At 51.7% G+C, this 23,187-nt stretch overlaps 2 protein-coding genes across 3 annotated transcripts in view; one reads left to right on the top strand and one right to left on the bottom strand.

Annotated features, from left to right (window-relative positions):
• The window catches only part of ANKS1A (ankyrin repeat and sterile alpha motif domain containing 1A), a 174,669-nt gene extending 168,523 nt beyond the window's left edge, over window positions 1-6,146 (top strand). The window contains exon 27 of the transcript XR_006739975.1: window positions 6,132-6,146. The gene's annotated coding sequence lies outside the window, so the exon portion shown is untranslated. The remainder of the gene's footprint in view (window positions 1-6,131) is intronic.
• TCP11 (t-complex 11) lies at window positions 1,398-18,043 on the bottom strand. Of its 2 annotated transcripts, XM_036415316.1 has the most exons (8): window positions 13,627-13,715; window positions 8,796-8,916; window positions 4,848-5,068; window positions 3,946-4,082; window positions 3,515-3,729; window positions 3,262-3,443; window positions 2,459-2,622; window positions 1,398-1,810 (listed from the first exon to the last, which is right to left on the bottom strand). In XM_036415316.1, exons 1-8 carry the CDS (start codon window positions 13,671-13,673, stop codon window positions 1,578-1,580), a joined length of 1,320 nt encoding a protein of 439 aa, XP_036271209.1. In that variant the 5' UTR covers window positions 13,674-13,715; the 3' UTR covers window positions 1,398-1,577. The 2 variants fall into 2 exon arrangements, with proteins under 2 accessions (XP_036271209.1, XP_045428710.1); XM_045572754.1 differs by lacking the exons at window positions 8,796-8,916; window positions 13,627-13,715 and adding an exon at window positions 17,864-18,043.
• Between the last annotated feature and the right edge of the window lie 5,144 nt (window positions 18,044-23,187).

Below are 23,187 nucleotides of genomic sequence, written 5' to 3'. Positions count from 1 at the left end.
GGCTAGACGGTCCGGATATGCCCTAGAGCCAACCTCCCTCGGTGCCTTCCCCGCCCGCTGCACCTGGCGCCGAAGCTTGAAGGGCATCTGTGGAGTGAGCGGTGGGGCCCCTCAGCCTGGCCTGGGGGGATCAGGTCAAAACTGGCTCTCCCACATCCCCTGAGGGGTCTTGGGTTGAGTGAAGGCGGTTCTCAGGCTTCCTCCTCTCTGGTTCCAGATGCATCACCTGAGAACCGCCACTGCCAAGTCATCGCAGCTCCTGCATTGAGCATCTGCCCCCTGGTGGTCAGGGAGCATCATAGCTACCGGTCAAATGGTTGCTTAGCCTTTACACACACACACACACACACACACACACACACACACACTCCTTTTTCTGGCCTTCCCACCCGAAGGGTGTCTGGCTGGACTGGAAATGAAGGTTGAAGCCCCCAGATTTTCTGGTCAGAGTTGTGCTACAGGCGGCTGTGCTGGCCAGCTCGCCTGGGCTCTGCTCTCTAAGAAGGAAGCCCGTGGGGGGAGCCCTGGACTAATGAAACTCGATCCCCGTCAGTTCTCCCTGGAGGAAGTATAACCAGCTCCCTCCATCTCTGGGAATGTGAGAACGCTGTTTCTCCTTACTCTACCGGGGGAGCACAGAGTGGATCCCACTTCTCTTGCACATCACAAAAGGGGTGAGGGCCAAATCTGAATGGAGCACTCTCGGCTCCGCCCTACTAGGTTGCGCTGGGTCTATAGGCACCTGAGGACGGCGGCTGACCTCCACGAGCCAGGCCTTCCTGAGCTCCTCACCTGTGCTGCCAACAGGAGCCCAGAGCCCAAACCTCTGCAGGCCCAGCACGTAGTCAGGAAGTGCTCTCAGCTTAGAGATGGGGCAGGAGGCTTGCTCGGCTAGAGGCAGGGCCAAGGAAAACAGCCCGAGGAGGTCGCTGGCCTCACTGTCCAAACCTGAACTCTTGACACTCAAGACACCATGAGCTCTGACACTTGTCACCAGTGTGCCTGAGCGGCCAGCACCCACTTTACCCAGGCTGCACCGGGCTCCAGACCCCTTCCAGGAGAGGAAGCAGAAGCGAAGCTCCATTTATTGACCTCGCTTTGCACCACTGGAAACCTTCAGGGAATTAGGTCACAGAGCCAGGTTCCTAAGGACTCCTTACAACCACGCCCAAGCCTGAGCTGAACTGCACAAAACCAATTTCTAACTTCTGCAGGAGCCATTATACTCACAGTGGTCATTCCACAGGGTGCTGAGCTCAGACAAAACCGGCTGGCACCTGGTGCCTTGGCTCCCAGCTCGCTGTTGGCTTTGTAGCTCGCTGGGGGCCAAGGGCGCTGGGGGTTCTGGCGCTGGGGCCACGGGCTCAGGTTCTCTGCACAGAGAGAGCATTTGCTTGCAGTTCACAAGTTTATTAGTGAACGTGTTGGGGCCGGTGGTGTTTACATGTGTGATCACTACAGCGCTGGTACTGGCTGCAGGAGGGAGGGAGGCTGCTGCTGGGCTGGCCGCTGTGATGTTGCCCAGGAAAATGATGGCTTCTCTCCTGGATCAAGGCGCCAGGCTCAGGGCTGGTCCGTCAGAGGGACTCCACTCCTGCTTGCGGGGCCTGGCCCGGGGGGACGAGGGTTTTCAGGATCTCCGTGTAGTAGGGGCCGAACACCTGCTGGTTGTGGTGCGTTATGTTGACAAACCTTTGGCCCAGCTCTGCCAGCTCCGCCTCAATGAGCGTGAGGCCTCCGGGGAGACCCATCAGAGAGCGCTGCACTCCGAGGACCAGGCAGCATTTGAGAAACAGGTGGACCCGCTGATCTGTGAGCAGGAACGGCAGTGAGAAGGGAAGCGGCAGGCGATTCTCAGGGAGAAGCTCTAAGTCAGCCTCACAGCCGCGGAAATCTCTCGTTTATGGGGAGCAGGGGCTGCTATCTAGCCCTCAAGGGTAAAGCCAGGATTGGCAACCAGGGGCTAGTGCGTTTTTGGCCATTCCAAAGCTTATACCCACCAGAAGGTCCCACCAGGAGGCGCTCAGGCTGAGCCCTTGGACGGCTGAGGTTAAGAGCAAGGCCAAGCTCAGAGCCTCCGTTCCCACGTGGCACAGTGGGGGCGGGAGTCCCCGCCAGGGGGCGGCTGCCAGCTTAGCCAGCGGCGTTGCCTGTGGCAGGGGCGAACGTCCCGTGCCTAAGACTGCAGCCAGAAATGGCCAGGAAGGCCAGGGATGGCCTAGCAGGGCGGTTGGTGTGTGCCACATCTGGAAGTCATGAATTCCTGGTGCAGATCTTCCTCAGAGCCAGAGTGTGTCTTTAACTAAAAAAGATATATTTTTCAACCCTACATTTTGAAGAACTAAGCCCTGAACCGTGACCTGCCCAGGGATCATGCCTTTTACTGGCAGGCGGCTCAGTGGCCAACTTCCTGGGGAGTCTCCCTCAGCCTCATGGCCTCCCCACCCAGGACGCTCACCGACGACGCTGCGGACACAGTTCTGCGCGTGGGCGATGTCCTGGAGCTGTCCCATCAGGAAGGCCATGCTGTCGCTGCTCAGGGCCGCGAGGCCCATGCTCTTGAGGCTTTGCTGGATCTCCTGAGACACCTGCTCACTCACAGCCAGCATGGCCTCCTGGGGCCTAGAGCAGGAGGGAGAGGAGGCTGGGGCCCACGCTGGCCTGGCCTCGGCCGAGCCCTTGAGGGGGACTCCCAGACCTCCTCCTGCCTGCAGCCTGGCAGCAGCAGCCAATGGGTGGGCTCAGTGTCTCACTCTTATCTCAGCACATCGCCTGTTCTCTACACACAGCTCCTCGTTCTGCTTCTCGGGGAACAAGAGAAACTAAAACAACTCCGACACGCGTGGGCTGGGCTTTGGATCACCGTGGCACCCTCACACCCCGCACTCACGTCTGTGTGCACGGAGGTACATTATAGGACTTTCAGGACATTTCCCAGGGCTGTCCTGCTCTCACCAGCGACAGTGACCACCCGCCGGCTGAGGGCCTGCACGCCATGCTGCCCGGTCCCGCCTCACCCCACTAAGCCCAGCCCCAGCCTCTCTGGCCGCCAGCTCAGCCCAGTGCCTCCTCCACAGCGAAGGGGGTGGACCAGCCCCTGCGCCACTCCTCCTGGAGGACAGTTCTCAGTTCTGTGTCTTTGTCACAGCCTCAAGACCAGCTACAGAGACCCCAACGACCTTGGCCATGGCCTCGCTGTGGCCGTACCCGCCTATGTCCTCGGACGTGTCACCTCTAAAGACAAAGGTCCCTGCAGCTCACCTGGAATCAAAGTGCTCGGTGAGGGCGTGGGTGGTGCGCTTCAGCCTGTCCACGAACTGCGGGGAGCCGAACAGCACGCTGCCCGAGGAGCTGCCGGCCACCAGCAGGACGGAGGCCAGCACCGTGAGGCGGCGCAGCTGCGCCTCCAGCTCCCGCAGCCGGGCCCGGTCCGCCAGCAGCGTCTGCGGACGCGGACAGCGGTGAGCGGAGGCCTGCCCAGTCCCCCGCAGCCGCGGGCCGCCCCCAGGCCTACCTCAGGGAACTCCTGGTCCTCAGGGTCCCAGAGAAGAAGGTTCAGGAAAGCCTGGGACAGCACCATGGCGGGGCTGAGGGGCTCCGGCCCGGAGGCCGCCTCGCTGGGAGCGGGGCCGGCCGCGCTGGAGGCGGGCGCGTCGGGGCCGGGGCCGGGGCCGGGCCGCAGGTCCGTGGCCGCGCGGCTCAGCCACTTGGTGATGTGGTCCAGGAGGCCTGGGGGGGCGGCAGCCTCAGCGGGAGGTTCCACCCCGATTCCCCGGCCTGGAGTGAATGCTGATGGGGTGCCTTTCTGTCTTAGATGTCTGTCCCGTCCCCCACCCCCAACACACACACTGAGCAAGAATCTTCTGCTCCTAGGGGGAGGCAGATGCCCGCTGGCCTCCTAGGCAGCCGAGGCCCTCCCGCCCCCGCCCGCCTGCCCGCCCGCACCCGGCTGCCTGCTGAGGCGCTCCTGGAACTGCGCCCGCTCCTGCTGGATGGAGTGCTCGCGCAGGTGGGGCTGGAGGCTCTGCAGCGTGTAGTTCCTCATGTCCATCTTCATCAGGCCCAGAACCTGGAAGATGCCCCTGACAGACAGAACGGCGTGCTCATGCCGCCCGAGGGCCTCCGGGAGGGGGAGGCACTCAGGTCAGGGGGCTCTGAACCGACAGCCCTGCCCCCTGACGACAGGCCCAGAGCGAGCGGGTGTCTGCACCTCCAAGCCTCTGAGCCAGACCTCCTTCCACAAGTCACTCTGCAGCCAGCAGACACTAACCATTAGGGACACTAACCATGCTTTCTGGGAAGAGGGATTATAGGTGGTGAGATTTCTGAGCCAATTGCGTTATTTTATTGATGAGAGAGAGAGAAAGAGAGAGACTTATTGTTCCACTTATTTACACATCACTGGTTGATTCTGGTACGTGCCCTTACCAGGGATCAAACCCACAATCTTGGAGTATCGGGACAACACTCTAACCAAATGAGCTACCTGGCCAGGGCTTTGGGTCTACTATTTTTTTTTTAATTTTCTGGAGCTACGAAGTGAAGATAACCCCTCGCCTCTGTCCCTCATACTATGTGAACTGCAACAAGAAAACTTGGGAAAGCAATGGTTGAACTCCTTGAAAGAAAAGATTGCAGACACGAATGTTGCATTGTAAGATGTTATACAGACCCAGCCCATCTGAGAACACACAGAGGGCCCTGCGAGGCCATCTTTGTAAAGGAAAGCTCATAGGCCAGAGAGAAGGACTCAAGATGGGGTTCAGAGGGAAGATAGCCGAGTCGGGGCGGCCACTCAGGGTGTGGCCCCTAGGGGGCAGGTTGGGGGGACAGTAGCCAGGCTTCACCTCAGTAGCAGAGTGGAGTCTGTGATGCTGTCTAGCTTCTGCACAGCCGCGTCCCGAACCGGCGCGCACAGCAGCGTCATCATGCTGAGGATGCACTTGGAGAGACGGAAAATGTCCAGGTCCCCTCGCGCCGCTTCCTGCTGCAGCCGGTCAGCGGCCAGAGCTTCCTCGACCTCACGTCTTAAGCGGCTCTGGCGTGGCGACAGCAGCGACAGCAAGATCTGCCCAGGAAGAAAGCCTAGGTGGCTGCCCTCTGCTCAGAGCCCCACTTTCCTCACGGAAACCCCATTAGGCACACACATCCCAACCGGTGTCTGCTGTTTAGAGAGAGAGGGAGAACTTCTCTCTCTCCAGGAAATCAAACCTAAAACCTGGATATGTGCCCTGACTGGGTATTGAACCTGTCATCTTTCGACCTACAGAATGGGACGGCACTCCAACCAACCAAGCCACACCAGCCAGGGGCCAGACTGTGTTTTTTAAGAATCAAGAAGTCAGGTCCCTAAATTTCCTAATGTTTATCTTTGTTTAAGGACCAATAATAGGCCATGGCTTTAGGGCAGTAGTTGGCAAACGCGGCTCTCTAGCCACAAGAGCCTCTTTGGCCCTTTGAGTGTGGCTCTTCCACAAAATATCACGTGCGGGTGCGCACGTATAGTGTGCTTGAAACTTCGTGGCCCATGCGCAAAATTCGGTTTTCAGCTGTCAAAAGAAATTTCTATCGTTGTACTGTTGATATTTGGCTCTGTTGACTAATGAGTTTGCCGACCACTGCTTTAGGGGATCAATTATAGTAATAAGATGTCATTCTCTAGGCAGAATGAGATAAACAAAGAAGCAAAATCAAGGTGTGTGATTAAAAGAAACTCAGGGTGCGACGAATATGAAACACACCATGTGCGACAAGGTACTCTTCATTTAAAGAGCAGGTGTGTTTGAGATTTACTTCAAAGAGCGAGGAGAAACCAGGCAAAGGAACTGTAGGTGTCACCAGAAATAGTGTATTAACCTGAAAATGTAAGTTCCCTGGGAGCCTCATCTCCGTGCCTCTTAGCAGACAGAACACAGTGGGGTCGAGGGATGGGGTTCAATGAGCGTTCGGTTAACTGAATGGAATACTGTGTTGTCATAACAAGACCCATCTGCTCGGCTTCTCTGTAAGCCTCAGAATGGAAGCTGCTCTGTGCTCTGCGCTTCATGGTGAGCTATGCCAGTCCCCAGAGCCCTCCGCGCTCCTGTGACAGCGAGAGGAAGAGGTCCCCAGTCCGTGCGGTCCCCCGGCAGGCCCTGGCCCGCAGCTTCTGTGTTCGAATCACCTCGCTTCTTCATCCTGACTCGATGCTGACTGATAAAAAAGCTGGCACAAGAGAAGTTCTAACTGAACGGCTTATGCCCATGGGCTCTCATGAGCATCAGGTAGCAAGCATTTCACGTTTAGATGCCTTAGAACAGGGGGGAACATCCGGCCATGGGTCATATAGGCCCGAGAAATCATTTGGTCTGGCCCTGCCAAGGCATTAGGGGTAAGTTAATTAATGTTTGACCAAGTGCAGCAGGCTAATTTTTAAGAGGATGATTTTGTACGGGCAGGAAAAAGGCTCCCCACCCCTGCCTTAGGCAGGCAGACTGGAGGGTGGCTAGTCCCCCATCATGCAGCCGAGTCCTGCCAGGTGAACGGCCAGCAGAGCGCCTCATGGCACCACCGGGAAAGAGGTCTTTGTGTCCAGGCAGCATATCGCTCCTCAGGGTTTTGTGGATGAAAAGGGGGCTCTGGCGTCAATCTGGCACATCATGTGACTCCTCGTGCATTTTTAGCTGGCACGTAACTTCTTTAGTAAAAGGTTCATCTTCACCTCAAGCAAGCCCTGTCCGTTGTTCGTTTCAAATGTATAAAAGACACTGCAAAACTGTCCTTTGGAGCGTTTGAGATCTTGCTTCCTGGCATGTTATCAGTTTGGCTCAAATAAACTCAAATTCTTATAATAAAAAAAACTCTACAGTTCTGATTCAACACCCATTTTGAGTCGCTCATAAGTTTTCCAATTTCAAGTGGGAACCAGAGCCTGAGGAAGGCTCCACAGCAAGTCCAGGCAGCCATCCCAGCCACTTCTACCACTGGCCTCCCCAGCCAGCAGGGCCGTGACGCTTGAAGTGTCGCTGGAGGCAGCACAGCACAGATCTCCAGGGGTTTGGAGCACAGCGTGCCTTTTGAGAAAGGGTTCCTGGCTGGCTCCTGGGCCTTGTCAGAAAGGAAGCCCTCCCCATCGGACAGCGGGTGGCCATGGGGGCTGCACTCCTCATGAGGAACTCGGTGTTGTCCGGCCTGCCCAGCGGTGAGATGGGGTGACTGGGAATTCAGATGTGTGGAAGCCTGGGTATGGAAGCTGAGCAGCCAAAGGAGTGAAGTGTGACATTCATCAATTTATTGTCTCTCAGCCTTAACTCCATCCTTGTTTTCTATGCTCTGAAAAATGAAGTTCTTTAAATATATATTCTTTACTAGATGGTAAACTTTAAGCATCATCTGTAGAGGGCACTATTAATTAGTTTCTGTGCAGCATAACAAATTACCATACACTCGGAAGCTTAATTAAGCATATACAGCCCAGTCAGTATGGCTCAGTGGTTGACCCATGAACCAGGATGTCATAGTTGGATTCTGGTTGTGGATTCAATCCCCAGTAGGGGGCGTATAGGAGGCAGATGATCAGTGATTCTCTTTCATCATTGATGTTTCTATTTCTCTCTTCCTCTCCCTTTCTCTCCAAAATTAATAAAAACACATTTTTTAAAAAAGAAAAAGCACATACATTTGTTGGCCCACAGCATCTGTGGGTCAGGGGTCCAGGCAGTTTATTTAACTGGTCTTCTGTTCAGGGTCTCGGCGGGCTGTAATAAGGTGTCAGCTGGGCACATTCAAATTGTGGCTGAGTTCACTTCCTTCCAGCTGTAACCTGAAGGGCTCCAGCTTCTTCCTGGCTGCTGGTCCTGAGCCACCTGCATCTCCTTGCCATGTGGCGTCTCCACAGACACCTGTTTGCTTCTTCAAGGCCAGCAGGAGCATCTCTGTGTGCTGAGACAGCCTTCCACAGTGAGATGTGACATCCCACCACCTTGCCATATTTTATTGGTTACAGGTAAGTTACAGATCTCATCCACATCAAGGAGACAGGACTATTGAAGGATATGGATCTGGGGGTTGGGGGGGAGGCACGGTTGCTTTAAGGCACATGTGTCAAACACAAGGCCCGCGGGCCAAATCCGTCCCGCCAGGCCTTGCAATGTGGCCCACACCACGCTGTCATCACTGCACTCCGCTGCGTTTCCATCACAATGACAGTTTATGACTGTTCAGTAAACCATTCGGCCCGCGATTTAGGCTGGATTTTAGATTTTGGCCCCTTCTCTGATTGAGTTCGACACCCCTACTTTAAGGTGTGCCCATCACATACTATAAAGACAATGCAAAAGCCAAGAGCCTTTCTCTCTGAGTAACTGCTCACTTGGCAGCTCCTGCAGGTGGTATGGCTTTGCCAGCACCTGGCTCCCAAGGCCTGAGTGCCATCTTCTAGGGAGGCTCCTGCCAAGTGCACGGTGCTCAGCAGCACACACAGGCAGCAACTTCCCGGCATAGCTCTGCACCCCCAAGTGGATCCTGGATGTTCTATGTCAGCCTCGGGGTGTGGTGGTTCGCCTTTGACCTGATTTTCCAGTATTCCTCAGCGTTCCCCTTGCTTCTTACTAGCCCAAACCCTCACTTCTCCAATGCCCTGTGATAATTTTTATATTAAAACTCCTTGTTGAAATGACTGTGTGATCTCTGTCTACAGGTTTAGATTCTGACTGACTCATGGGCCAAGCTCAGCTAGAGTTTGCTAGCCACTGACATCTGAATGAGCTGGGATGCCTGGGAACCTCACACCTACAAGCAGAAGGCTGGTGACTCACCTCTTTAATTTCTTTCAGAAGTTCAAGAGCACAGCTGAAGTCTGGGGGCGTAGCCGACAGCTGCTCTTTAAGGTGACCCCAAAAGGCATCGTGCATTGTCTCCTTGGCCTGGCCTTCCAGACTGTAAAAGAGTTAAATAGACAAATTACTTTTCCTGTCCAAAAACTGTCATAAGATCCTGTCTCCTAAGCCCCACACAGACAGTGTTTGCTACGATAAAAGACCATTATACTGACAGGGGACGGCCAAGAACTGTGTGTGGCTTGCAGCAGAGTTGAAGAGAGGGGGTCAGATGCGGATGCCAAGGGCCCGATGATCCAGAGCCGCCCTCCCTCTGCAGCAGGAAGAGCCCTGAGCAGAGGCCAGGTGGGGCTTTGGCCCTGATTTTGTATCCGGCCTAGATAACATGGGGCTTGGATTCTATTTATGTGTATATACAGCAATGCACTAAAGAATCTTTTATTGTCCTCTGGCCCCTCTTTGACTGCACACTGACTGAAATACCCACAGATATTTCCAAATTGGCAGTTTAAACAGAATTCACTATCTTCCTCCTCCAGACCTGTTCCTCCTCTCCCCTGGGCTCAGTGCCACTACCAGGTAGCCAGTCACCGCAGCCAGGAAGATCAGTCCTTTTCACCCTTAAAAAAACAGAAGCAAAGGCAATTCCATTTAGAAAGGATCATGTTTTCAACAAATAGTGCTGGGGCAACTGGACACCCACAACTGCAAAAATAAGAATCAGAGACAGACCTTCTACCTTCCACAGATGGCTCACCGAACATAAAACTGTCAAACTCAGAGAAGTAACTAGGAGAAAACCTAGGTGACCTTGAGCTTTGCTATGACTTTCAGATACAACACCAAAAGCAAGATCCAAAAAAGAAAAAATTGGTAGTAAATTTAATGCAACTTCATTAAAATTAAGAACTGCTTTCTGAGAGACACTAAGAGAATTAAAAGACAAGCCACAGACAGCCTTTACTATGCACATATCTGATAAAGGATTGTTTTCCAAAATATACAATGAACTCTTAAAACTCAACAATAAGAAAACAACCCAATTCTAAAATGGGAAAAGATCTGAACCGACACCTCACTAAATAAGATATACAGATGGCAAATCAGCCTCTGAAAAGGTGGTCAGCCACATGTGTCATTAGGGAACAGCAAATTAAAATAATGGGATACCAGTACACACCGATCAGAAAGTCCAAAGTCCAGAGCACGGGAGCAGCAGGAGCTCTCCGACCCTGCTGGTGGGGATGAAAACGGTGCCGCCAGCTGGAAGACAATGTGGCAGTTTCTACAAACCGAGCACACCCTTGCCATACAATCCAGGCATCGAGTGAGTGAAAACTGTGTCCACAAAAAACCTGCAATGGAGGTCGATAGAGCTTTATGCATAATCACCAAAGCTGGGAAGCAACCACGATGCCAATCTGTAGGTGAGTGGGTAAATGGAAGGTTATTCAGTGCTGAAGAGGGAGGGTGAGCTCTCAAGACCCCCAAGACACAGAGGGGCCTTCCATGCGCACTCTGAGCGGAAGCAGCCGATCTGAGAAGGCCACCTACCGGAGGAGTCCCAATATAGGACCTCTGGAAGCCTGTGGAGACAGCACACAGATGAGGAGCTGGTTGCTGAAGATTTGGGGGGCGTGGGGGTGTGGGGAGAGACAAGGAAGGATGGAGAGGTAGAGTTCAGTGGTTTTTTAGGGCAGTGAAATTACTATGTACGATACAGTACTCTTGGATACACGTCATTATACATTTTCAAAACCCATAGTATATACATCTCAAAAAGTGAACCCCAACATAAACTATGGACTTGAGTTAATGTATTGATACTAGACTGTCCATTGTAACAAATGCACCACACTAATAAAGATGTAATTAACAGACGAGTAGGTGGAAACTCTCCGTAATTTATTTTTTTATTTTAGTTTTATTTTTTTAATATATTTTATTGAATTTTTTACAGAGAGGAAAGGAGAGGGATAGAGAGTTAGAAACATCAATGAGAGAGAATCATCGATCAGCTGCCTCTTGCACACCCCCAACTGGGGATGTGCCTGCAACCCAGGTACATGCCCTTGACTGGAATTGAACCCGGGACCTTTCAGTCCGCAGGCTGACGCTCTATCCACTGAGCCAAACCGGTTTCAGCTCTCCGTAATTTATGATAATTTTTCTGTAGAAATAAAACTGCTCTAAAATACCCTATATAATAAAGAGCTAATATGCTAATTAGACTGAACAGCAGAATGACTGTCTGGACCTTTTGGATGAATCCGGGGCTGTGAAGGCCAAGCAGTTGGGGCAGTGAGGGCTGAGCCCCTTGCACGAATTCTGTGCATTGGGCCTCTAGTTAATAATAGTAATAATTTAAAAAAAAAACAAACCAGAATGACAGGGATCAATTTTCCTCTAAATGTTTACTTAAACGATGTCTTTGTGCTACAGAGTTAAACTAATAGAAAAAGAACTATTTGAAAATTCTGAGGCTGAACCTCATCATTTCCAAATAGGTACCTGTTGTCTTAAATTAAACATCCGCCCTTTAAAAAAGTACAGCTCCTTGTAAAAAAAAAGGAAAAAAGCAACACAAAAATGAACAATTCCGAGTCCTTTCCCTGCACACAAATCTTAGCCATCCGTCCCCCCTCGCCACCCCCCCCCCCCCCAGTCCAGTGTGCTGGAACTGTGCTGAGCTCTTTCCTCTTCATCTTGTTCAATCCATCTCCGAGTCCACACATTTTGCTTCTTGAATGTCTCTGGAGTTCATCCCTGCCTGCCATCATCTCTTACTTGGACCACCGTCATAGTCTAGTCACTGATTCTCCTGCCTTCTGTCTTGTCTATTTTTAATCTTTCTCCATCAGTTCATTCTAAAACCAGCAATTTCCTAAAATGCAGTTCTGACCACGATGCCCTGCTCATTTAAATCCCTTTAAGGGCTTTCCATCAGCAGCAGCATAAATGGCTTAGACTGCACGACCCTCCTGATACTGCTCTGTCTGCTTTTCCCATTTCTCCTCCTCCGTCCTAATGCCTGTGTGCAACCATACCAAGCCCTTGAAAAGCACAAGGGCTTCTACTATCACTCTGTGCCTCCAACATGTTGCTTCTTGTACCTGGAGCAGCCTCTCCCACCAACAGAACCTGGAAAGCACCTATTCGTCCTCGAAGACTCAACTGGAGTCTTCATAGGCAAAATCTCCCTCCAGGGCACACTCACCTCTCTGACCCTCCAGGGGCAGCTGATTGCGCACTGGCTCATGCACACACCTTATCCGTCATTTTCTCTTACCAGCTGTCTCCCCTGCGACAACTTCTTGGCAGCAGAGACAGTGCCTGGCTCACCTTCCCCTACAGCTCGCCCCGCTCTCAGCATTCTGCCCGCCCATAGTACGGGCTCAGCAATGTCTGATGGATGATGCCCAAACACGGGATTTCTTTAGGAACCCACAGCGTCGTATGCGCCCACAATAAAGCCAGTTGCCAATAACGAATCACCTCAAACCGTTTCCCTGCTTCATGTCCCCCTCCGTTTCTTCCACCTATGCCGGCCCGCTCCTTGACCATGGCCCCTAGCAGACCTCTGCTCCATTTCCCTCCCCTCCTGCCACATCTAAGTGGCCAGAGAGGTAGTAGGTCTGGATTTAGGTGAAAACCTGTCCCAGAGGAACTGTACTTGGCATGGGCCCCTGCTGGCATCGGGCAGGGGCAAATCAGAGTATGAAGACCAGGGCAGCAGCTTGGGACAGAGAAGGGCACCTTAGTAACGGATTCCTGGAGTTGTGAAGGCAAACGCATTTAAGGGAGCCAACCAACCACTGCCATGAGTTACCTGGTTATTGGTGGGAATCAGAACTGCTTACAATGTAAAATCTGACCATGAGTTTACCCACTTAACTGCCAAGGAGCAGCAGAGCCCTTAGCTTCATACTTACTGAGTGCTGCTTATTTACCGGTACTGCAATGTCAACAGAACTAGGCAGACTCAAAATAAAGCTGGAGGGGGAGGAGTATTATTATCAACAGGATTAGGGACCTATTTCACAAAGTAAGCTGATTATGAAGCCAGGAAAACTGCTGGAAATGCCACCATTAGAAAATTAATCTTTTTATCTGTGCCTTTTGGTAAGTTCTCACTCAAAAGAGGAACTGATAGGAATAGTTTAGGCAGCTGATAAAATGACCCCAAAAATCTGCATTTCCTAGCATTCACGTCGTGGTGTAATCTTTCCCTAGAGTGTGGGCTGGGTTTAGGGACTCCTCTCTAGGGAATAGAAGTAGCAGAACAGGCAATTCTGTTTTGGGCAGCGAATCCCATAGTCTCCTCCTACTGAGGGAAGCCAGCTGCCCTGTGGGGAGGTCCAGGTGCGAGGGGCAGAGGGAGACTCCCGCCAACAGGACTGACGGCACAGTTAAACCACGTCCAGGCTCCGGACGCACAGAAACTGTGAGATAGCGAGCAATGTTTTAGCTGCAGCGATGGACGACGATTCCAGGCCACTTCCTCCATAACTGTCAGAGAAGATCTGAAATCCACCTGTTTCTATTGAATTATTAACTGGGTCCCAGAGTGAACAGCCGACAATACTAGTAATTGCTTTCATTTACTCACTGGTTTAACAAAATTTGCTTCTTGACCCCCTGATACCACCAGTTATAACTGATCACTCTTCTGTTTCATTGTTGAGACCTCTTAAGGCTGATACCCAATGACTGATTGCATCGTTAAATAAGAATGCTTCCGTCTGGCCAGCAGCCACAGAGCTAACACCTGCCCCAGGACTAATAAGAAGGGAAACGAGAGGAGCTGTACCTGCTTGGAGGTAAAACCTTCTCTTCCCTGTGGAAATCATGATCCATCCCAATCCCGTGGCTCAGCTCGGACTCTGTCAGACCTGTGGCAGAGAGAACTCGTGGTGGGAACAAGTCTGGGTGTCCAGTTATTCACACTCACTAGACTGCTAGGCCCCATGTTTGGATTTGAACTGATCTTACACAAACTCAACCATCTTACTCTTATGTTTTCTGAACTCCAGATCCCATGGGGGTGAGGGAGAACCAAAAAAGTTATTTTATAAAAAACAGAAAGTGAAACTGATTAAAACCTCTTACAAAGTAACAATTAAATGATAAAGAAACAATTTGCAAAAATAAACATTATGATAAATGAGTATTATGATTCCACACATCTCTTCCTACCTCTGAAAAAGTTAAATTCTCCACATGGATGGCACTCAAGGGGCCCACGTCACCTGGTCTTCTAAAGCAGTAGCTCCCACATTTTAGGATGTCACAGACTAAAAATTTCCCAAAAGATTTTGACAACTGGCCAGCTTTTTGTTTAGCCACCTATGCCCAGAGAAACAAGCAAATATGCAAATAAAACTCCACATTGCCACCACCGAAACCATCACCTACAGACGAAAGCCCAGGGTAGCTTCCAGAACAGCCAGGGAATCCTGTCAAGAGTAAAGAGCAGTCCTTTGAGTGGGATCCACTTAGCTTTAGGAGAAACTCAGCACAGTAGCTTTATTTCGTTTTACTAAATATTGCTAAGCATTTTGCCACAAACCAGCACTAGTGTTTGGGAACCACTGTTGTAAGTTGTTAATAAAGACCCAGCCAGTAAATTCTCATGAAATAGGCATATATGGTAGTTACACTGGCTAGTTGGCATCTAAAACAAAGTTGCACACAATAAGTCATCTTTCTCACTGTCTTTCCATGAAGCGGCATTTGTTCACAGGAAAGTATTTGGCTCCTAAACGTGCAGGGGATACTGATGAACTGACTGGCGTGACTTGGTAATTGTTGAAGCTGGTGATGATGGAATGGGGATTCATTATTCTAGCCTATTTATGTAAATGTTTTGAGTTTTCCATTTATAAAGATGTAATGGCCCTAGCCAGTTTAGCTCAGTGGATAGAGCATCGGCCTGAAGACTGAAGGTTCTAGGTTCTATTCTGGTCGAGGGCACATGCCTGGATTTTGGGCTCAATCCCCAATAGGGGGCGTGCAAGAAGCAGCCAATCAATTTTTCTCTCTCATCATTGATGTTTCTATCTCCTTCTCTCTTTCCCTTCCTCTCTGAGATCAATAAAAATATATTTTAAAAAAAGATTTCATGATAAAAAAAAGTAATTATAGAAGTTACATAGGTGAATGCCTTTGTTCTTAAATGATGAAGTTTTTAGAAGAACATGACTTATTTTCCATGAGAAAAAATATAGAGAGCATACACATACAACGTGGCAGAAATGTTAACAGTGTGGGCATTCACTATGTTTTTAACTTTTCAACAAATTTAAAATATTTCAAAGTGAAAAGTTAAGGGGTGCATATATTCTTTATGATTGGTGATTCAGGTTTCTTAGGATATATTCCTAGAAGTGGGATCACTGGGTCAAAGGGGAGTTCCATTTTTAATTTTTTGAGGAAACTCCATACTGTTTTTCCGAGGCTGCACCAGTTTGCATTCCCACCAGCAGTGATCTAGGTAGGGTTTGCTTTTCTCCACATGCTCACCAACACGTCACTTGTTGATTTGTTGATGAGAGCTATTCTGACAGGTGTCAGGTGATACCTCGTCATTTTAATTTGCATCTCTTAGATGATTAGTGACTGAGCATTTTTTCATGTCTCTTTGGTCATCAGTATGTCCAGTTTGGAGAAATGTCTATTTAGGTTCTTTTCCCATTTTTTAATTGGATTGTTGGTCTTTCCTTTGTTAAGTTGTATGAGTTCCTTATATATTTTGAAAATTAACCCCTTATTGGATGTATCACTGGCAAATATGTTATACCATGCAGTGGGCTCTTTTTTTCACTTTATGGATTTTTTTTTTGCTGTTCAAAGCAACGCAATATAAAATAGCTAAGATGTGGAAACAACCCAAGTGCCCATCAGCAGATGAGTGGAAAAAAAAAAAAAAAAAAAAAAAAAAAAAAACAGCTCTGGTACATTTATTTATATAATGGAACATAGAAGGAATTTTTACCATTTGCAACAGCATGGATGGACCTGAAGAGTATTATGCTAAGCAAAATAAGCCAGTCAGAAAAAGATAAATATCATGACCTCATATATTATAGATAAGTATATATGGAATCTAATAAACAAAATAGTTGATGAACAAAATAGATCCATAGACATAGAAGCATGAAACAGACTAACAAAAAAACAGGCTAAAAACAGAGGTGTTGAGGATGGCTGGGGGAGAGATTAACTGGGGAACTTACATGCATATATGCATAGCCCATGGACACAGACAGTAGTGTGGTGAAGGCTTGAGAAGGGCAGGTGCAGGGTGGAGGGGGTCAATGGGAAAAAACAACAACAAAGGGGACATCTGTAATACTTTACAAAGATCAAGATATATATATATATATGTATGTATATATATTTATATTAAAGGTAGGGGAACAGGTGATTGTAGAAGTAACCAAAGTTCCTGCTTAGGTGAATTGAACCTTAAGTGGATAGTTGAAGTTCCCTTTGTTTTTCAGCTTCTCTGCAGTCTTTTGTCCCAGCCAAAATGGCCAAACACAGTCAAATATGTAAACTTACCAATAATTCACTAATTAAAAATGAGAATTAAGAGGAACTCCTCAGAGACCGAGCTATAGCAGCTTATGGAAGGACTGAGGGAAATATACACAGGCACACTTTCCAACGACAACGAATCCAAGTTCATTGCTATGACAAGACTGGATGCTCCCTACAGCACATGCAATCCAACGGCCCTCGGGAAAGAGGACTCACAGAGGAGGCAGAGGTAAAGTACAACTAAGGCAGATGTTTTAATTCCTGATCCCAGGGACAAAGATATTTTCGAGATAATAACGAATTCAACCAAGTCCACCTAGTATATACAATTTCAAATTTATTTTTTTTAAAGAGGAATTTGTTTATTTAGTTTCCTGAGAGTTGTCTTCTACTCTGGATTCATTAAAAAAGCCACCTCAAGAACTTAAATTGCTTAAATTGTCTTTACTAAAAACCCCCGATTTGGAAATCGGGTTTCTAAAGCACCCAATTTGCCACTTTAGTGCCAGTCTCTTAACCAGCAGCGACCCCACGTGGCTACAAGAGAAACAATGTAATTCAACTAAGCAGAGCCTTGAAGTCATTTTTCCCATTTCAATTTCCAAGAATTTAACTCATGCCCTAGTGGTTTGGTTCGGTGGATAGACCATCGGCGGGTGGACGAAAGGATCCGGGTGTGATTCCCACGAACCTTGGTTGCAGACTTCTCCAGCCTGGGCCCTGGTTGGGGCATGCACAGGAGGCAGCCAATCGATGTGTTTCTCTCACATCATGTTTCTCTCTGTCTTTCCCTCTCTCTTCCACTCTCCCTAAAAATCAGTGGAACAATATCCTCGGGTGAGGATTAACCAAAAAATACAATTTAAAAAAAATAAAAAATTTAACTCATGTTGTTGGAAGCGGACAGGTCTGCAGATGGGTGACTAGTGCAGGCCGCAGACCGTTACAGGAGAAAGGCAGGGCGAGTCCCAGTGAGATCAGACCCAGTAAAGTGACCTTGTGCTCCAGCAGGAGCACCTACAGTGTAAGGGGAATGGGAGCCCAGGGCAGCACTGCTTCTTGAGACAACGGAGTGCTGATTTCTGCCTGGGATCACTGGGTTCTTTAATCTACCCCAGGTGTCTGCCATGTTCCACCTACAAACTGAAAATACAAGAGTAACAAAGATGGCTGTGAACCGACTGGGCTTCAGGATGGAGCCTCAATCAGGGCCTTCCCCGTCCTCCCTGCCGCCCTGCGGAGCTCCCGGAAGGGATGCGGCCCCAGCCTGCGGGCGCAGCGCCCGCCCCTGGGTGTTCGGTTCCCTCAGAGAAGAAAAGGAGCGGCCGCACTAACGGCCTCCCATCCGGCCGGATCCTGTGGGCCTTGCGGGCCCGGGGCCTAGAGGTGCGGTGTGTGGGGGACAGGACGACCCGGGGAGGGCGCCCGGGGCTGCGGACCCTTCAGTGGCTTCCTCCCCTCTGACCCTGAGCCCCGAGGGGCGAGGGGCCCAGGCCGGGACCTACGGGCAGGCTGGCCGTCGGCGCTGCTCTTGTCCTGCGGCCCTGCGGCTCCGGGCTTGCGGGAGCCGCTCTGCGCCCCGCTCCGGTCCCTCAGGGGCACCTTCTCCTCCACGGCCTGCATGTTGCTGGTGGAACCTGGGGGGAGAGGGCGCGCCGTTGGCGTCGGGGCAGGGCCCCCCAACTGCCCGGGGGTCCGAGGCCCGGCCCGCCGCACCCCGAGGACCAGCCAAAGGAGGGCAGCCGCGGCGCAGGGGCCTGGGGAGGGACTGGAGGTCAGAGGTCGGAGCGCAGCGGAAAGGGGAGGCCGAGGGCAGCGGCGGGTCGGGCCGCCCAGGCCAAGGGGCAGGGCCACCTCCCCGCCGCTCCCCCGACCGCGGGGGCCCCGGGCCGCCTCACCTCCTCCCGGACCGGACCCGCCGTCTCGCCTGGAGCGGCTCCGCGGCCCGCGGCCTCGAGGCTCCGCCGAAGCACCCGGCGGGGCGGGGCCTGTGGAGAGTGGGAACACAAACCGCCGCGGTCTCCCGGGCGACAGGGCGGGTCACGTGCCGCCCGCCGCCCGCCCTCGTGGGCACGACGCCGCCGCGCAGCCCCTGGGAACGGGGTCGCTGGGCCGCCCCTGAGGACCTCCCGGCCCGCCCGCGGCAGACGCCACCGGAGCCCTGGGGCGGCGCTGTCTGCTTCTCACCGGCTCCTCCGAGGAGCCAAGGCCTGGGCGCCCTGGGGCGAGGCCTGCGCCCCCTCAGCGGTGCGGACGCCGCCCTGGGCCGCCCCCCGCCGGCTCTGCCGGGACTCCCGGCCTGGCATCGGCCACCGGTCCAGGTCCCGGCCTCTCGGTCCTGGCTCTGCCCCACTGCCCCCGGAGAGTCCCCTCTCCTCCCTCCGAGGCCTGTCCTTCGGGGGGGGGGGGGGGGGAAGTGGGGAGGAAAAGAAAGTGTCCGCCCCGGCCTGGGCCTCGGGCCTGACCTCTCTGGCTTGACTTCTGGCCACAGAAGCTTATTTTGAAAAATAAATAAAACAAAAGGTGCACGTATTGCCTGTAAGAAACCGACTTCTCCAATTCTTTGTCGTTAGCGTGGAATGTGGGCTTTTCTTGCACAACTTGTGCCTTTTTGAGGAAAACTGAAAAGGCCCGAGAGCACCTTCGGGAAGTCCCCTCCGAGGCCCGGGAGCCTGCGGGGCGGCCAGGGAAGGTGCCGCGGGCCGAGGGCACCTCCACGGAGGCACCGCCCTCCCCGTCCCTGAAGGTCAGCGGTGAGGCAGGCTGGCTTTCCCGCACCCCAAGTGGGCGGGTCGCACATGCCTTCAGCAGAGTTCAATGAAAATTTGATTCTTCATTTTTACATAGGCTGGGGTGTTGCTTTCCCATCAAGGAAAAAAAAAAAAAATCCAAAGAAAAAGAAAGAAAAAAAAATTCAGAATTCTGTTTGGGCATTTTTATTTGTGGGAGAAATTTTCTGGAATGAACCAGTTCTTTTCCCCACAAAAATGACATTGCCATAGACCCTCCCTGCGGGTGCCTGAGTTCCTCCAGCCGTCCATTCATATACGTTACACAGCCTCTTTAAGTGTACTTCTTTTTTAAAAAAATATTTTATTGATTTTTCACAGAGAGGGAGAGGGATAGAGAGCTAGAAACATCGATGAGAGAGATACATTGACCAGCTGCCTCCTCCACAACCCCGATCAGGGATGTGCCTGCAACCAAGGTACATGCCCTTGACTGGAATCGAACCTGGGACCCTTCAGTCCGCAGCTCTATCCACTGAGCCAAACCAGTTTTGGCTTTAAGTGTACTTCTTAAATCCAAATTCTCTGGGAGAAATAGCAGAGGGGGAGCACGTGTGGGGGAGGAGGGATGGGGAAGGAGAGAGGCAGAGGTTAGCCTTTTCCCAGGTCAGCCTGGGGACAGCATTTCAGGATCTTTATCAGGAATATGTCAGAACCAACGAGGCGAAGTTAAAGGTTGAGGGGAACAGAAAGATGATGTGAGAGATATGCCCCCTCCCTTGGGGTCTTGGTTAATAGGAACGGGTTTTTGTTTAATGATTTACAAAATGCTTCGCCGTGCCAGTCCATGTGCTCTGCACACAGCCCTACTGTTCAGGAGGCAAAGTGGGTGCTATTTTGGACCACTGAATAGATGAGCCAACTGGGCATCAGAGATTTCAGCAAGTTACCAAAACTCACGTGGCAAGCAAGGCCTTAACTCTTGATCATGTACTTTTAATTCGCACCGCCTCCTGCCTCTGCGGGGACGCTGTATGGGAAAACAGAACTCCTTGTCATGGTGGAGTAAGCACCGGAGCTGGGCCCAGGCCAGTGGCGCTCCTGGAGGCCAGAGGAAGGGTGGGAGGTCCCCCAGATGTTGGGATCAGTTCTACCTGCTCAGGGGCAGCCTTTACCAGGACCCTAAGCAAGACTGGGTCACTGACTTGGTCTTTGGTTAGCCCGGCTCCCTGTCAGCCTCTGGCCCTCTTTACACGCTCCTAACGGTGAAACTGGGCTTCCCACACTCCTCCATCATTTAGAGAAAATGCCCCCCCGGGTGACCTGACACCTTTACCCTGTTACAGTGCAGGGGTCTCCGAAGACCCATGGACAAGTCCTCCCCAAGCAACCCCGGCACGGACAGGAGTCAAAGCCGCTGCTCGCATGGCAGGGCGCCCAGAGCTGCCCACCGGGCCCTTTCGGTCCTGACGTCCTCAACCCATGTTTGTGGCAATGCCGAGTCTGCCTGCTCTCCACACATCTTTGAGAGTTCTTCTTTCAGATGGAGGAGGTTCCTAACTTGCTGGTACACCTCTGGGTGTCGCCGTGCACACACCTACCACAGTTTAAGAAGAAGTTTAATCTAACTCGCAGCTAGAATTTTCCCACTTTTCAACCAGCTCCCCACCTATGTGAGCTTCCACCCAAACCCAAATGTATGATTTAATCTCACTTGTTGGATATTATTTTGGGTACACAACCCCACCAGAGAAGAGCATACAGCAAGCCGGTCCGGCTCCCAGACATTCCGAAAGAGGGTGATAGAGATGGAGCCGAAGGAGACGCCGCAGGGGGCCGCAGAGGTACAGACCACAGGCTGAGGGGGAATCCTGCCTGCGGATCTGCTAGCTTTAGAAAACAAAACAAAATGACAACAAACAAACCCCACAACCTTATTTCATAAAGAAGCATCTTACATACAAGGCTCAGTAGGGTTACATGACCTCACCGAGGTCAGCCCCAGTTTACGGAAAATTCAGGACTAGAACCCGTATCACAGTTTACTCCATAACAGAGCTAAGCAGGAGGATAATCTAATCCTGTAAATAACTGTTTACATTTCCCAGGAAAAATGCAAATGACAGGCCTTGGCGTGGGAGAAGCCGGAGAAGACGTTACACAGAGGCCAAGACTGCGAGTCTAGGAGAGTGTCTCAGAGGGCAAACAGCGGGTCCAGGAGGGTGTCCCGGAGGGCAAACAGCGGGCTCCCGGAGGCGGGGGGTAAACACCGGGCGGGGCATTTACACAGAGCCTGGGAGTCCTGTAAACGGCTGACTTCATTATAGCCTCTCCTGCTCTACAGACCGCATATCAAGCTATTTGCTTTAGTCTTTGGACAAATGTGTTTTCTTCACAGAACCCAAGAGGAGTGTGAGAAGGGTTGAGGTAATGGGGGGTGGGGAGGAGCCTTGGCACAGACATTTTTAAATTTTTTTAAATATTTATTGATGCCAAAGCTGGTTTGGCTCAGTGGTAGAGCGTCAGTCTGCGGACTGAAAGGTCCCGAGTTCGATTCCGGTCAAGGGCATGTATTATACATCGGTTGCGGGCACATCCCCAGTAGGGGGTGTGCAAGAGGCAGCTGGTCGATGTTTCTCTCTCATCGATGTTTCTAGCTCTCTATCTCTCTCCCTTCCCCTCTGTAAAAAATCAATAAAATATATTTATAAAATATTTATTGATTTTTAGAAAGAGGGGAAGTGGGGGGGAGGGGGAGAGAAACATTGATGTGAGAGTGAAACCTTGACCAGCTGTCTCCTGCATGCCCTTGACCAGGGACTGAGCCCACAGCCCAGGCGTATGCCCTGACCATGCACAGGAGGACGTCCGGCCCCCTGAGCCACACCGACCAGGGCACCGATGTGAAGCCTGGTGGGTGGGGACACCAGCACAAGTCTCTAGGGAGAGGGGCTCCCTGGGAGGACAGAGAGGTCCTGGCAGCAGCCTGGACTGCCTGCTTGTGCGGCCACATCGCCCTCCACCAGCTCCCTCCTGCTCCGGTCCCTCCTGTCCAGGGCGCTTCTCCTCCCCTGCGCTCCCGCTCCCTCCGTCCCTCCCATCCTCCAGGTCTGGCTGGTGGGCCTGACTTCCCCAGAGGAGCGCCGATAGGCCCGCATTAGCGTCTCTCAGTGCCCCTGCTCTCTCTTCCGGCTCTCAGTTTGAAATTACATGTTTGCATAATCAGCCTTGATTGCGTGTCCAAGTCGGCTTCTGAGAGCAGACACTGTGTGTGCGTCTCATTCACTGCGTGCCAGGACGTGGCGGGTGCCCCACCGTAACTGCGGGTGGGACGAACGGGTGCCAACAGGAGGCAGCCGTGCTGGAGGACGGTGACATGGATGGGCCCACTGCCGCCACGCACACCCGGGAAGCCTGGGTGCCCTCGAACCGGGCGGGGACAGCAGGGGGCAGTGGCGCCCTGGGAGTGCGGTTCACAGAGGCCGCTCCTTCGGAGGGATCTCAGACTCAGTGGCTCTCTGGCCTGGGTGAGCAGCGGCCCCAGGCCACAAGCACTGGCTTTAAAAGTCCTCCGAAGAGCTGCATCTTTCGAGTCCCCAAAAACAATCGCGCCTTGTGCCCAGGACACGGTGCAAGTTACACACTTAAAGCAGTTTCCACAGAACCACATTCAGTCGGTTTCAAGCTCTGGGGAAAGCTGGCAGCCTCTTTGTGGTTTTTTAAAAAAAACTAGTTAGAGGAACAATTAAACCTTTATGGGCCCCAGAATACACCTCTGCAGACGTAAATAAGAACCCTTCTTCACCAGCGAGAATGCACGTTCTGCCATCGCAGGGCAGAGTCACGCTCACGGCAGACCGACTGTGGCTCGGGCAGGTGACGGGGTCGGCGTGAGCCGTTGGGACGTTGGCCCTAAGTTGACACATGGCAGGCCTTGGGCTTAGCTGGTCTTAAATAAATCACACACTCCCAGAGTTTCCCCGGAAAGCTGCCAGGATTCGTGGCCCAGAAGCTCATCTTGCTCCTTCCTGGTGTTTCTTTGGGCCAACATGGTCCATTTGTCAAAGGTTTCTGGCTCCTTTCTTCCCACTCTTACAACA

This window comes from Pipistrellus kuhlii, unplaced genomic scaffold (genome assembly GCF_014108245.1).
Source record: "Pipistrellus kuhlii isolate mPipKuh1 unplaced genomic scaffold, mPipKuh1.p scaffold_m20_p_5, whole genome shotgun sequence".
NCBI lineage: Eukaryota > Metazoa > Chordata > Mammalia > Chiroptera > Vespertilionidae > Pipistrellus > Pipistrellus kuhlii.
This window is presented reverse-complemented; position numbering and strand designations above follow the sequence as displayed.